We start from the raw sequence: 14,746 nt of genomic DNA, 5'->3' as shown, positions 1-14,746 counted from the left end.
GCTTAAATGGTCTCGGACCTGGCGATAGAAAAGGACTGAAGGGCGGTGCTCGGGTCAGAGCTCAGGAAGGCGGGGTTACAGTCACATGCGGTGGCCCCATGTAAAAATAAAAGGACACAATTTAATTTGTTGATGTGTTTTTTGTTTTATTTTTAATTTTTTTTTTTTTTAAAACCAGCTCCGTTCCCGAAGGACGGAACGTCCCACAAGTATGGAGGAAAGGGTACTATGGAATAGGATTAAAGTTGTTACTACGTTGAGTAACTTTTTCACTCCTTGCTATGTGCAGTGACCTGTTGCTGTTCAGGTCCTCTGTGCCACTATAACAAAATAACTCACTTATTTTAATCTGTTGTATTGCAAGTTCACTACCCCACCCACTGGGGTGATTCAGGTGCATACCTGATCAGATCACTTGTTGTTTGACATTAATGATGCTTTCTGAACAGGGTCAGCACTTTAAAAGAATTTCCCTCAAAACTATGCAGCCATATTAAAGAGGGACTCGGCAGGATTTATCTAGCTTTTAATCAGGTTTGCAAACAAGTACCCCTCCCAGTTATCTATCCCCAAATGTCATACTATTTTCTATCAATAATAGGTTTACCCTAAATCGTAACATAGTTAATCCAAAATTCCTGGAGGGAAATAGGATCAAATAAGCACAGGCACCCACCCTCTTATGAACTATGAGCAAATTTGGTGTCACTTTGTAACAATCAGATCGCCATAGCATGGTTTTAAATGCAACAGGATTCTGCATAACCTTCTTATAATCTAGACCAAGTTTTTCCAACAGTGAACAAATGTTAATATGCCAACTCACTACGTTACGATCTGTTGATTTAAAATAAAATTCAAATAGGCATTTTTTGCATTGAATTATTTTGCATTAAATTCTCACATTGAGAAATCATCCCCACTTCAAACCAAATCACAACAGTTTTCCAGAACATACCTTCCAAGATAGTAACATCGTGAATGGAAGGATATGCTAGATCTCTAAGCCATATACAATAGCTGGTATAATCGTTGCCTTTTAAAATGTTCTAACTGGCAGCAGGGAAAACCTGCTGTCAATTGTTAAAATGTTGCATTTGGGCAGCCAACTGCTTGTCTTGCCCCTTCAAATAATTTAAAATGAATCTTGCTTGAATGTGTAAACCTTTTGAAAACCTAAATATTTGAATTAATCGACAACGTCTACCCTGCTGCCATTGAGCCACCTACATTGTTTTTTCCTTCACCCTGCCGAAATTGTCAATATTTTGGTTTTATTAGTATTTATTAACAAATCGTTATTAGAATATATCAGGAAAGCTGACAATAACCGCTTGAGCCCATTGTGTACAATCCATTAATAGAATATCATCTGCATATGAAATCCATGATATTTTACACCCATTATATTTTAGAGAAATTATGCTTTAAGGGGATGCCCCAAATTAGCTAAATTAACATGAAATAAAAATGGAGCCAAAATACACCCTTGACAGAGACTGCAACAGGCAAAAACTCCCCTAGTAAAATCACTGTCCAGGGTTAAGGTGGACTTTTAGCGAAGAATCTCAATGGAGATGTATTAAAATATTTAACAGATTAGGAAGGCCCCATTATTTTAATTTTCAACCATAAAATCCCCCAACCCCATCAGGTGCCAGGGACAAACTATTATTGCTACAAAATTGTACGTAATTTTTTCCCCCCCAACCTGCTTTTGAATTTAATCAATAACTAATCCCACTAAGGTGGTGCCGACGCCTGCTCTGAAGCCAACCTGATTAGGACTAATTATAATATTTTTATTCGCCAATAAAGTTTATTCTATGAACAGAAGGGAGGCAAATACCTTTTGAATCTGTATCAAGCAGAGCAATCTGCCTGTAGTTGGCAGGATTGCATCTATTCGCTTTCTAAAATATAGGCAAGTTGTGAGACAATCTCCAGGTTTTAAGGATCTGTTCCATCTCCAAGATTGCTAGGCATAGATTGTATAAAATCCTGGCCCACAGTTTTGGACTATTCTTAAAGGATCCTTAAAGGCCAGATTACAAAGCCCATGTGGGCCAGAGACCCTAGAGCTACTACCTTTTATCATAAATTAGTACCCAGCGTGCCAAACAGAAAATGAAATCTATGCTCCAATTGGAGCGATGGCAAGCCTTACCTCGCCTATAATCCCGATCATGTTGCGCCGCGTCAGATTCCTTTCTCCCGTCAGGCCGCCATGGAAAGGGAGAAGGGACTAAATAGTCCCTTCTCCCATTCCATGGTGGCCATTTTTTGGTTTACTTTTTTTCCATTTGTCTGAATGGCCGCCATGGAAAGGGAGAAGGAACTAGTCCCTTCTCCCGATCCCCGGTGGCCATTTTATTCGCTTTTTTCCCCTCGTGTTGAGTAACGGTTGCAGCGCAATTTCAATTAGTGTCCCGGGGACGACAATCCAGGTTACTAATGGCAATATGACCAGAGAAGCCATCGTTGACAAAACAGACGCCCAATAGAGATTTAGTAAATTGCATACAACTAATACCTCATCCTGTAAGCAGCAACTTCTTCAGGGGAACAATGTGCGACTGAATAGCATACAACAAACCTTCAACATGAGATTCAAAAGCCTAGTCTATGTTAATGAGCCTAATTTCAGTCTATTATAAATGACAAAACATGGCTCGGGTTTCTAAGTATGACTGGGGGCATTGCCTGACCAGTAATGGCCCCCCTCCGCGGGTCATATTGCCGAATTCAATATCCTGTAGGAGTAACTATTGACCAACAACAAAACATCAATTTTAAGTTGGCGCTCATTCTGAAGGTATGGAGCCAGAGCAGGGATACACTTCTGGGAGCTGGAACTATTTTGATCCTTCCTGCAGCCACTGAGCCAGGTCAGCTTTGCGTCAACAGCTACCACCAATCTGTGTTTGATTCTCCAGACCAGCTGGTGTCAGATAAACCTACCTAAAAGGTAGCAACTCTGTGCTTTTGGGAAATTGTAAAAAATGTGTATTCTGACAGATCTGAAAGTCATGTTTATTGTAATTTGTCATTTATGCAGACATTAACCAGAATAAAAAACAAATTAAGCACTTGGTAAAATGTCATCAGAGTGAACACTAATTTACAATATCAAAACAGGATCTTTACAACCAAAGTTACACGTGAGGATAGTGGAAAAATTTGATGTTGATTATTCCTCATTGTGCAATAATGTGATACAGTAGGCGGACTGTGGCGAATATATTATAGCATTACTTCTCCCCCACATACATCTTGCCCAAATTAGATTGTGAGTCGAATTCGAAGTATCCGACATGTAATCGCCCATAATTTGGTTTCTTTGCGTGTCAGTGAATACAGAAAAGAAAAAGATGCTTTGTTTCCTGCTCAGCAACAATCCCACAAAAGCAGCAACTCCCATGTGACAAGTCGCAATGCCCGGTTTTCCAATTTTTTTTATACGGGATCTGGTATGAATCTAGTCAATTCTGAATCTCATATAGAGGCTTCTAGCCTTATTACATGGAAAACAGATTAAGTAGGGCATACAAGGTAACCGACTAGGTCTTAATTTGGCGTATTCCTCAAAAGAAGAGTAATATAATCTGCAATGCAATCGGATATTGTAGACCAGTCGTTTCAAAAGTATGATTTTTTTGACTAGTGCTGGTCGCAGAAGTATGTCTTCGGGGCTTCATGTTTATTTTTATCTAAAATAACCTTCATATGCCCATTAAAGTGGGAAATCGAGGCAGAATAGGCCTTGAGAAGCATGTCAGAGGTCCTCATAAAGCGAATTGCCCTGAGGGTGTGACATTTTATTAATGTTAGATATGGTTTATCTTGACCCGTTACAGGGCCAATTACAATTTCACAATTTACACTCTCAGTTGGATACCTAACAGAGACCTTTGAATGAGCACCCACGTGGTGCCGGACCACTCTGAACCTTTGGAACCAAGATAGATACCATATACAGTCACTCCTTGGATGTTCAATTATATCTGCGTCACTCATCACATACGCTTCACACACTGTTTCCTCAGATTGCTTCATACAAAGTTGCCACTTCAACCTTGGTCCTAACACAGACTGTCTGCTATCAGTCTCCCTGAATCACTGGCTGTGCTGACTTTATTGGTGTTGCTTTGTTGGACAGTAACATGGCAGCAATCACTCCTACCTGCCTTGGTTATTGATGCAGGAGAGCCCTGGGCATCTTTGACAAACAATGCACCTTCCTTCAGCTTTAATTCCTGGTCTTATGTTTCTTATTCTCGAGGCCTTGCAAACTGCTCTAGTCTTGGCGTCTTTCGCCTCGTATTAAACTGATACCTTGGAACTGCTGCTTCCTCATGTGTTTTGCTTTGCTCAGCGGGTGCTTCCATGTTCTGCCTTTTATCCCTATGGGGAAGAGAAATGGAGGTTAGGTCTGTGTTCTGTGGTGCATGACTCTGCCTGATCTCATTAGCGGAACAGGCTCGCAGGAAAAAGCCAGAGGTATTTCTTTCTGCTTTGTTTCTGGGTTGTGAAATGAATAGGGGGATTGTGGGAACTGTAGTGTTTTATAAAAGCAATCTGGGAGTTCAGAAAATAGAGGGAAGGGGAGAAGAATTTCTGGGATGGTGGGTGTTAGAGTATTCCTGAGTAAGTAGAAAAGTAGTTGCATCAGAGAGACAAAGGAAGGTATATTGCGAAATAGAGTTTGTGTTTGTTGCCCTTGCCTTGATCGTCCTCCCTTACTTCCAGTGGATGTTCATTTCAAAGGGTAGAGGTCGGGTAGATTATTGTCAAGAGGTCTTGCAGGGATGTTTCTACATTTCAGAGAAGGACATGGTTGGGATGAGGTTGAGGTAGAACGACAGCATCCTACGAAAGCTGGGTGGGACATCGGACAAGGACATTAGAAAGAGGAAGGGGAACACCCTGTCTCGCCTAATGGCATTCTCCTCTTTTGGTATTCTTCCCTGACCTTTCCACACAGTTTAGGCGAAAGGAGGAAAAGACCCTTTGGTTTTTCACGGTAGATATCATAAATGACCAGAAACAGTACTAGAACACCTGCAAATTTCCAGCAGTTAAAGCAAACGTTGATACACTAGATGCACATCCAAACCTGGCTCAGATTCTCAAATAGAAAATGTGCTCTCAGTGAGCTTTTTCGCTGAAAGGAGCTCAAAGGTTCTGCAGCAGAAGGCCAGTTTATTTTGTATTCATTAAACATGGATTTATGTCACACATACACAGGTTTTTACCAACAGATATATGGGTCGTGCAAAAAAATTACACATGCCAATACAGTACGCCGGGTTGCCTGCCACTACAACAATACTGGACTGAGATGGCAAACATTAGTTTTTGAGCAGTTATATTCAGTGGGTAACACTTCAGAAGCCGGGTCCTAGCACTGAGCAAGTGAATAGGACCTCAGGGGGCCCATGTATCTCTGGGTCTCTTCCTGGTCCACTCAGCAGTCCATAGACTCCATCTAGTTTGCTTGCCCTGGTCAGACCATTAAGCCATGTAACAGCATCTGGGGGAAGATGGCTGGTCCACTGAATAAATATGCATTTCATATCTAGTATCATGCGTGTAGTCAACAGTTTGCTACTCGAATCCGGGACCCCTGGTAGCCACCCAAACATGTAGCATAACAAATCGCACGGTACACTGTGGTGCAGTACCTCAGTGAGTAACAGTCACCTCCCTCCAGAACTTCCCCCAATTTAGGACAGGACCACAACGTGTGTGAAAGGTTCTCGGCAGCTGGCCTCCGACATCTTGGCTACTCGTCACTTTGAGATTTGTCAAATAGGGCATGACGAGCTGGCGTCAAGTATACCCTATGAAGGATTTTCAATTGGATTAGTTGCAAGCCCGTATTGGACGCTACTTTTGTGATCTGGAGCACATCATAGCTCACTGTTTATTGGTGAATGAGACCCCAGCGTCCCTTTCCCACTGCCCCTTACACTTCTGCGTCACTTTGCGGGAGCCCTGTTGAATCATTCTCTAAATGGTAGGCACCACACTCTTGGCAGATGCTGAGTGAAGAAGGTACTTCAGAATTGGGAGAGGGTGGGAGAGAGTCGAGAAAGTGGGGGAGAACATGTTTTAAGTGTCCCTAATATGAAAATACTGAAGCAGTCTGCTAAAGCCCCCCCCCCCCCTTTTTGGCTGCGACCACCTCCTGTCATACAAACTCGCCCACTAGATATAAATCTCCCATTGTGCCTGTTCCAAGACCCAACGCCTCTTCACAAGTGGAGCCAAGACACTCAATCCTCCAGAGGTGAAGCCCCGGGTCAAATGGGAACTCAACCACCAGTTTCCAAGCGCCCTGTTCCATGCATGCACAGTGCATGCGACTGGGTCAAATTTGCAATTATCTGCCATCTTCCTGAATTGCATGCGGATGCACAGAGCATTTCTCTATACGGACATGAGAGTACGGCAGCAAGCCCGGCTTCCAATATGAAATCAAGTGTAATAATTGGGCTGCAATGAAATACAACTCCATATCGGGTGCTCCTACGCCCCCCCCCCCCTTGTCCCAGGGGATAACAAAGTTCTTCCACCCAATCCTAGGGGGATTGGGGTGCCATGCCAGCCTAACCATCAACTACCTCAAAGTGCTAAAGAAGGATACTCCAGGCCACACCGGGATGTTCTGGAAAATATACAATACCTTGGGGACTACCCACATTTTGGCAATAGCTACCCTCCCCAGCAATGGTAAGGGAAGCATGCACCATCTGTTCACCTTCTTCCTTGGGACATCCAGGCATGCCAGATGATATTCCACCAGGAAAGACCAGGAATCCCTACTAAACCTCACGCCCAGATATTTAACAGAGGCTTGTTCCCATCTAAAACCTTCCAGGTCCCCAGGTTTCTCCGTTACCGCCGTCGGAGGGAATAATATTGATTTAGACCAGTTCACTCGAAGGCCTGAGTACTCCCGGAACTCAGCCACTGCTGGTGACAAATGCTGCACGTTCTCTCCAGGGTTCTTAAAATAGAGTATCGCATCACCAGCGTATAGAGATACCAATTCCCTCACCCCACCCGTGCCAATCCCTGGTGGATATGAAATTTCTGCAATCTGGATGCCAATGGCTCAATAGCCAGGGCTAAGAGGAGCGGGCAAAGTGGGCAACCTTGTCTTGTACCCCTTCCAAGATCAAACCTCATCTGCTCCACCCAGTGAGGAGAGAGGACCCATTCCAACACTATGTATAGCAAATAGCCCATTTCTTTACAGTAATATTCTGTTACAAACCACAGAAAGAAAGAAAAAAGCACGCTCCCAAGAGGACCATTGAGTAGTCCTCCTCCCACTAGCAACACAAAACATTTAGCAGATAGAGGATCCAGCGCTGAGACCCCCTCGGGCCCTTTTCAGTGTGTTGGTAGAGATTCTGCAAAAGCAACCACTTCAGCGGGGCTTGTGAAGAAAAAGATCTTGTACACAACTCTCAGCTTTGATGGGTACAGCATTGCATACTGTATCTGCTTCTCAAGTAGCATATGTTTCGCTGTCAAAAAGGAGAGCCTAGATTTCTGTACCGACAGTAAAGTCTTGAAAAAAGGATATTCTAGCCACTTGTATTGAATGTCCCCCCAACTCGCGGTAATTTATCACTTTCATAATGACCGGGCGAGGGCTCTGTCCCAGCGCCTGACTTGATATCCTTTGGGCTCGCTCCACTATGAACTGAGAGGAAAGCGGGGGATTTTGCAGCACCTCCTCGACAAAGGACACCATGAATTCCCCCATGTTCCGCAAAGACACCGATTTCGGTATCCTCACAATAACATTACCTCCAGGACTTAATTTTTGTCTCGCCCCTCTTTCATTTTCCTCTGGAGGATTATTTCAGAGACTTCTGTGCTGGTGTCCTCTAGTACCCCCACTCTATGCTTGGCCTTACAGAGCCTGCTACTCTCCTTGTCGATTCTCTTGCATCCAGTCTATCTTGTACTCCATGCCATCCAACTTGGTGTTTACCGCTGCAAATCTGTTTTTTCTCTGCTAGTACCAGGCTTAATTCAGAGGGCTGACTCCCCACAGACATTGGCACACCTGTACGCAATTCTAATGATGTTACTGCTTCATTCTCTCCTGGTCTAGGGGAGGCCATGGTGCCCCTTTCAGTGGCAAAAGGAGGGATTGTATAAACTTCAGGCAGCCCTGCTTTTTGTTCCCTTTTGCCATCCGGTGCAGTGTAGCATGGCAGAGCCCACCTGGGGCCCCCACAGCAGGATAGCACCCTTAGGGGGACCCTCCTCCTACCGAGGACAGCTCTTCAATTTCAGTCATCCACTGTGCACCTCAAGCAGCCTTCTCCCCCTGGGTCGGAGTTCCCCAATGCCACACGAGGCTCCAGCCAGTGTTGCTGCTCCTCCCCTGATCAACGCGGGACCCCCAAGATAGTTAGCTGGCCCAGCAGGTGGCACTCCCCACAGCCCCAGGAGGCCCTCCAGTCTGCCTCTCGCCTCCACAGTTGGCCCTCAACCTCATGTCAGAGCCCCAGGCTTCCCAGCCCCGCCCACACAATCCGCGTTTCAGACCCTGTGGGTCTCCCCTCCACTGCTCTACATCGCCTCCAGGGCAGGCAGCAGACAATGATGGTACCACCCCACGACCGTCTGCAGTTCCCCGATGGCTTGCACCTCCCGGCCTCTGCCACCCAGCAGGGCTCACAGCAGTTCAAACAGCCCAGGCAACTCGCCCGGGCTCGCCTTCCGCCGTCCCCAGCGGCGGCATGGGCAGTCCTCCCATGGCTTGCTGGGGGTAAGGGGACCAGATACAGGCACTCCAAGCGCCGACCAGGCGCAGGGTTCACCAGTTGCACCAGCGGTATTACAGGGAGAAACGCCTCCTACGTCCGATTAGTGTCCTCGAGCATCAGCAGTGGGCTAACGCAGCCAGCTTCTCACAGAGCTTAGTCGGCGGCCATCTTGGTCGCCGGCTCTCGAGCGCCCCAAAGGCCAGTTTATTTTGCAAGCAGTGACCAGTTTCCAGTGAATGTCTTGTGTTTCGCTTCTAATGAAATCCGCACCTTCAAAAATGTACTTTAGTGTCAGGATTCATTTATTATAATAAAAAAAAAAATCTAGATGCCCATAGCAAGTTCCAATATTTTCTAAAGTTCATATCACTCTGCCTCCAGTCCCAAAGATGGTTCCATGCTAGACCTGTGCATTTTTTTTTTTTACCGTAGGTACTAAAATCTTGTGGTGATTGGTGGTTGTGGTATTTTTTTAATTTTTTTAAATATGGATCTTCTATTGAATTTACATGTTTTTAATGTTGAAAAATATAGAAATTAATGGACATTGAAATAAAGACATCACTTTTGTGAATACCTAAGTTGCTTTGGGAAATCGGGCTGTTTTACTTCTATATAGCTCATGACCTACATTTTGGTCCCAACCCTATTTCCTTGGATTAATGGCCCAAAGGAGTTTTAATGATTACTCTACATCCTTCAGCCTCCACATCCCTTTTCAGCTGTAGTGGCCAATTAGAATAATGGGGAATTTTCAAAGTGACCAACAGTTGGGCAGGGCCCCCATTCCCCCAACTTTTTTTTTTTTTTTTTTCTTTTTTTTTTTCTTTTTTTTTCTTTTTGTAATGAGCACAATCTGAGATTTACTAAGCAGCAGTAGTAGCCAGGTGGTCTGATAATCCAATTCCGAACCGGTCATAGTGGTAACAAACAGCAATGTGACTGCATTTTAAAGCTAGATCCCATTGAGTTATATGATTACAGACCAGGATATTGAAGTGGTGATGATCTCACCAGAATCCACCAAGTCATTCACAAGGTAATACATTGCATAACCCTAGGCAATAAAATCCAACCAGTGTTCATCTGAAATTGCAACCCAGTATCCAAAGGATACTGAATCAGGCTTGACACTAAAATCTTAAAGGCAAGATAGCCTTAGGTTTCAGAGCAATAGCCCTTGATGGAATATACCTCAATGGGGCTATAAAATGCTCATGAGTCTTACCTTCCCAAATGTGAGCTATTGAGATTAAGAAAACTATGTTGGCAACTGAATTTATAGATCGTAAAACCGCTTTCAAATAGTCCACTCCTATTTCAAACTGGAGAACGCACTGTTCAGGTAGTCTGATTAGAGCATATAGATTGGCATTACTAAAACAGCTTTAAATTAATCAATTTGGGGGAGGACTGCCTGAATAACCATGAAAGAGCAGATAACAGAGATTCAGAACTGGCTTTTGTCCCAGCCATTATCTATCAATCTTTTTTCCTCAATTAAACACACAAACTATGCCCATTTCCTTAAGGACAGTCACTTTTGTAATACAGAGAAAAAGCACCATGTAATATGATTTAGCCGATTGCCACAATTTCTGAAATACAGCCATTGGTTGTTGTAAGATTTGCATCATAGAAGCAACTACAATGCCACTAGTGCATAGTTCGAAGTAACCAAATTAATGGGAATCCAATTTTCATTCCGGTCTTCTACAAATACCTAATCTTCTTCATAAGGTGATTTCTGACTTGCTAGCGTATAGCCACCAAGAATGTTGCACTCCAAGAAGATGCAAGAGCCACTGTGTTTAGTGTATTTTAACAGAGATCAATTAGGGGTTGCTTATCGCTATAATGTAACAATTCCATTTAATACATTTCATATTGTCACTTTTATTAGTATAGACAGACTTGTACCTCAAGATTCAAGTTGGCAGTTCAATCAGTCATACATTGCTGCATTTGTATTTCTCCATCTTTCTAAATTTCATTATTTTTGTCAAATGGATTGTCCTTGTCAAAGTATAGGCACTTCATGAGGAAGGAATGAGGGACTCCACTCTACGTGGATGTCTGCATCATTCTCATTCAGCTGCTGGAGCATTGCCATCTCCAAAAAAAAGCATTATATTGCACAATCCCTTATTTCTGATGGCTACAACTTTAAAATAAGTGGGTACATTGGCAGGTAGTCCGACAGAACTTTCTGTTGTTGCCCAAACAACTTAATTGCATGGAGTGGCCGGTGAATGTAAACTCCATAGTGTCATTAGAATGTTCCTTTAAGTTACACAGACAATATAAGCAATTGGTGTATGTGATCTGCTGATAACTTGGCTAAATGCAGCATCCTGCCATTAAAGGTAGAGCAATGCATGTTTTAAGCCGTAAACGTAGATTCTGTTTACAACGGAATGTCAGAGTAGCAACTAAACCTGCTGGAAATCTTTCATGAATAGAGATTTGGAGTGATATGTTGGAAGAAAATAATCTGAAGAGACCGCACCCTGCCAGAATTGCTCCATCGAAATGTCTTGGCAGAGAGACAACGCCTGAGTTGAGGGATCATCCTTCTCTTTATTCCTGTGGCCAAATAAGATGCTTGTTGTGACATGACTTTGCTGATTTACTGGGCCAATCCACTCATTATATTATGAGGGTAGCAATTAAGGCATTACCCTAGAGCAGACTGTATATTTAGGATGGTTATTTTGTTTTAATTTTCGCAGGCTTCCTCCATGATCTGACTTGCATTATTGTGATTTATACAGGAAGGCTATCGTGATGGAATGGATGCAGGAAAGGCTGATGCACTTCAGCAGGGCTTTAACAATGGCTACAAGGAAGGTATGGCCCTAATGATGACCTGTGGAACACTCAAAGGGTCTCTTTGGTGAGTTTAGGCGTGTCTGTGAAGGGGCAAATAACTGCATAATATGTTTATCAGAAATTGCCTTTCTAAGATGCTTTCTATGTAGGGGCTTCATATCTGTGACAGAATTGCAACACTTTAGGCATATTGATCAGCAAAACAAGCTATTATTTGGTGATTTTGCATTGCCAGCTAGTAAACCCACAACAGCAGCCCAGAGTGTGTAAAGGTAATGGTGACCAATCCTTGTAGCCACACTGGCAATGCTGGAGGGAATGTGTGTTTCGTAGGGGAACAGGAAAGGAGCATATGTTTGAGTCAAAAGCTCAAAGCCTAAAAACAGCAGAAAGGCATTGTAGCTGTTACAGGAATGGAGAGAATTGAGGAAATGGGTAACAACTGAAGCACTCCTACTGAATAACGAGACGTTCAGAAGACAGCTGGCTGAGGATTGGCAGCAACAGTACAAGAAAACCAGGCAATTACTACAGGAAGGTAAGCAAAGGAGTTGGTAGAGAAGAAGAGGATTGGTGTAGCCAGACATTCAAACAAGTGGAATCTAGGAGTGTTTTGTGATGCACTGAGCTATTCTTTAATGTTCCTATTATACTTGTGAAGCAGGGAGGGAAATGCCATCTGGAGGAACTGAAAATGTGTGTGCCATCACCTTGGAATGGAAGATCATATTTGGAATTATAGTAAACGCCCCCCCACCCCAGAATTTCAATTATAAACCTGTAAACCATTTGCCTTTTTCACTGCATTATGTGCACCTAGTCCTTTATAAATGAATTGGGTCAAACCAAAAAGCAGACAACCCCACTCTAACCCATGAATGCAAGAAGAAATACATGTGCTAGACGCAATGCCTTTATTTGCATACATTACAACTATTCCACTGTTAACCTTTTTGTTTGCGATTGTGTATAGTGTTGCTTGCAAGGTTCGGCTGTGTGACGGTCACTTTGGGAATACCCCTATGGGTTAAGGGAAGCGACCAGATATGTGATTCTACTCCTGGAGTTGGTATGTGGGGGCGATGCTCCAGTGTCCTCATTACATGCCACCATAATCACCCGTCAGTTATCTTGCTTCCCTGGAAAATATGCATCTGATTTAGAAAAGCTTCCCAAATGTCCCCTACTGTGAGATAAATTAGATTAGATGCAACAGATCACGAGAAACATGTCTGCAAGTAGGTGTGAAGGCACCAACCCCATATTCATGAGCAGAATGGGATTCTGACATAGTGCACCACAGCAGAGTGGAGCTTGTTTAGAATTGCATGGCAACCTAAAGTCAGTAAATGTCTTTCAAAGGGATTGGTTCCTCTGACTTATTCCACATCTATGACAGGTAATAACCACAGCTGTGCTGCTTCGGAAAATTGTCTGCGTCTTACGTCGATACGGTGTCGTTGAGGGCCTCCGTCGAGCTGACGTCACCGGATGTTATAAGTAGGATGCAGGACGCTTGTAGCCTCAGTTCCGTTTTTTCCACCAACGTGTTCGCTTCGGAGATCTCAGGGCCCTCGGTTCTTCGAACTTGTGAAGTTATCATGTCTTCTTCTACCCCGTGGTCGGGATTCAAGAAGTGTCGGGACTGCGGTTCCAAGATGTCACTTAGAAGCTGTCAGTAGGGGGTTTTCCAAGCCCCGAAAGTCGAAATCCGTGGGGCTTTCGACCGACAATTCGAGGGGTGACTCTCTGCATCGTTGGCATAAGTCCAGGGGGTCTTGGTCCCAGAGTGGTTCCTGCCATTCCTCTGCCTCTTCGAGGCACTCGCGGAAGCAGTCACAGGTCGCCTTCCCCGTCCTCGTCGGAGGACTCCGCCAGACGGCAGGTAGCTTGTCCTACCAAGCATTCCTCTCCTGCGGAATGGAACGCATTTCATAAGGAAATGATCGTGATTTTAGAGTCGCAGGGCTACGTTCCGTCCACGCCTTCGAGAGAAGCCGGCAAGGAACGCGCAAGGGCCACTGTTTGCATGCCTTTGGGCTCGGGTGGTCGTCGCGATCACCGGGAACCTTCGAGGTCCCGGTCGGACAAGGTGGATGGCTCTAGCCATGCCTGCTCCAGGTCCCAGTCCTCAACACCCTCAAGACCGGTAGAGCCTGTGAGGTCTTCTAAGAAGGCATCAGCGCCATGTCTGTCGAGGGACTCTCAAGGCTCCGCCTCCAAGGAAGTCATCAACTCCATCGGCGCCGAGGCCGTCAAAGGACACGCTCGGGGCACCGCCCTGGAGGCCTGTGTGGAAGCCATCGGCGCCACGCTCAACGCCGATTTTGTCGACGCCTTTTATGGAGGCTTTACCGGAGATACCCCGTGCATCGCTGGAAACTCTGAGGAAGGCCCTGAAGAAATCAGTAAGGCCTGTATTTGAGCCTTTTTCTGTTCCCTTATCCAGGGTTTTATTCCAGCCTCTGGATTACATCTCTGAGGTAGATGAAGGGTCTGAGGAACGTTTGGTTCCTGATGAGGTTCCTGATGACCTGTTATCTGGTCATAGCCAGTTGGTAGACCTCCGTCAGTCTTTGCACGACGCCAGTGGTCTTGATACCTCCCCGGAGGTTGAGTTTGGCAGGCCTGGGCCTGAGCCTGGTACGCATGCTGAATCTTCGTACAGGCGACTCATGTCGAGGGTGACTGAGTACTTGGGGTGGTCTGCGCCACCAGTGGATTTTCTACAGGATGACCTGACAGATATCCTTGACCAAGGTCCGCCCACTGACCCAGCACTGCCATTTCATATGGCTTTACAGAGAAGAGTGGCGGCGGCAGCTTGGACTGCTCCGGAGAGTCTCCCGGCAGTGAGCAAGTCGTTGCCGAAAAAATACCGTCCAGCCAGTAGCGACCCCTGCTACTAGACTACGCACCCCACTCCGGAGAGTTTGGTGGTGCAGGGGGCTATGGCCCCAGCAAAGCAGGCATCGTACCCTACCATCCCTCCTGATAGGGACGACAAACATTTTGCTGGCTGGGCGAAGAAAGTGTTTTCTTCAGGGGGTATGGCTTTACAGGAAGCCAACTCTGTGTGTGCCTTAGCACGTTTCACTCACACTCTGTGGAATTGTCTC

General features: G+C 44.9%; 1 protein-coding gene across 5 annotated transcripts in view; it reads left to right on the top strand.

Moving 5' to 3' along the window:
• Window positions 1-14,746, top strand: part of YAE1 (YAE1 maturation factor of ABCE1) — a 284,754-nt gene that overhangs the window by 170,678 nt on the left and 99,330 nt on the right. For all 5 annotated transcript variants that reach the window (XM_069613289.1, XM_069613287.1, XM_069613291.1 and 2 more), the window contains one exon: window positions 11,570-11,691. In XM_069613289.1, the coding sequence (XP_069469390.1) occupies window positions 11,570-11,691 (122 nt within the window). The remainder of the gene's footprint in view (window positions 1-11,569; window positions 11,692-14,746) is intronic.

The sequence above is a fragment of the Ambystoma mexicanum genome, chromosome 5p (genome assembly GCF_040938575.1).
Source record: "Ambystoma mexicanum isolate Mex_15411 chromosome 5p, UKY_AmexF1_1, whole genome shotgun sequence".
Taxonomy (NCBI): Eukaryota; Metazoa; Chordata; class Amphibia; order Caudata; family Ambystomatidae; genus Ambystoma; species Ambystoma mexicanum.
The sequence above is the reverse complement of the archived record's forward strand: the minus strand, read 5'-3'. Positions and strand labels throughout refer to the sequence as shown.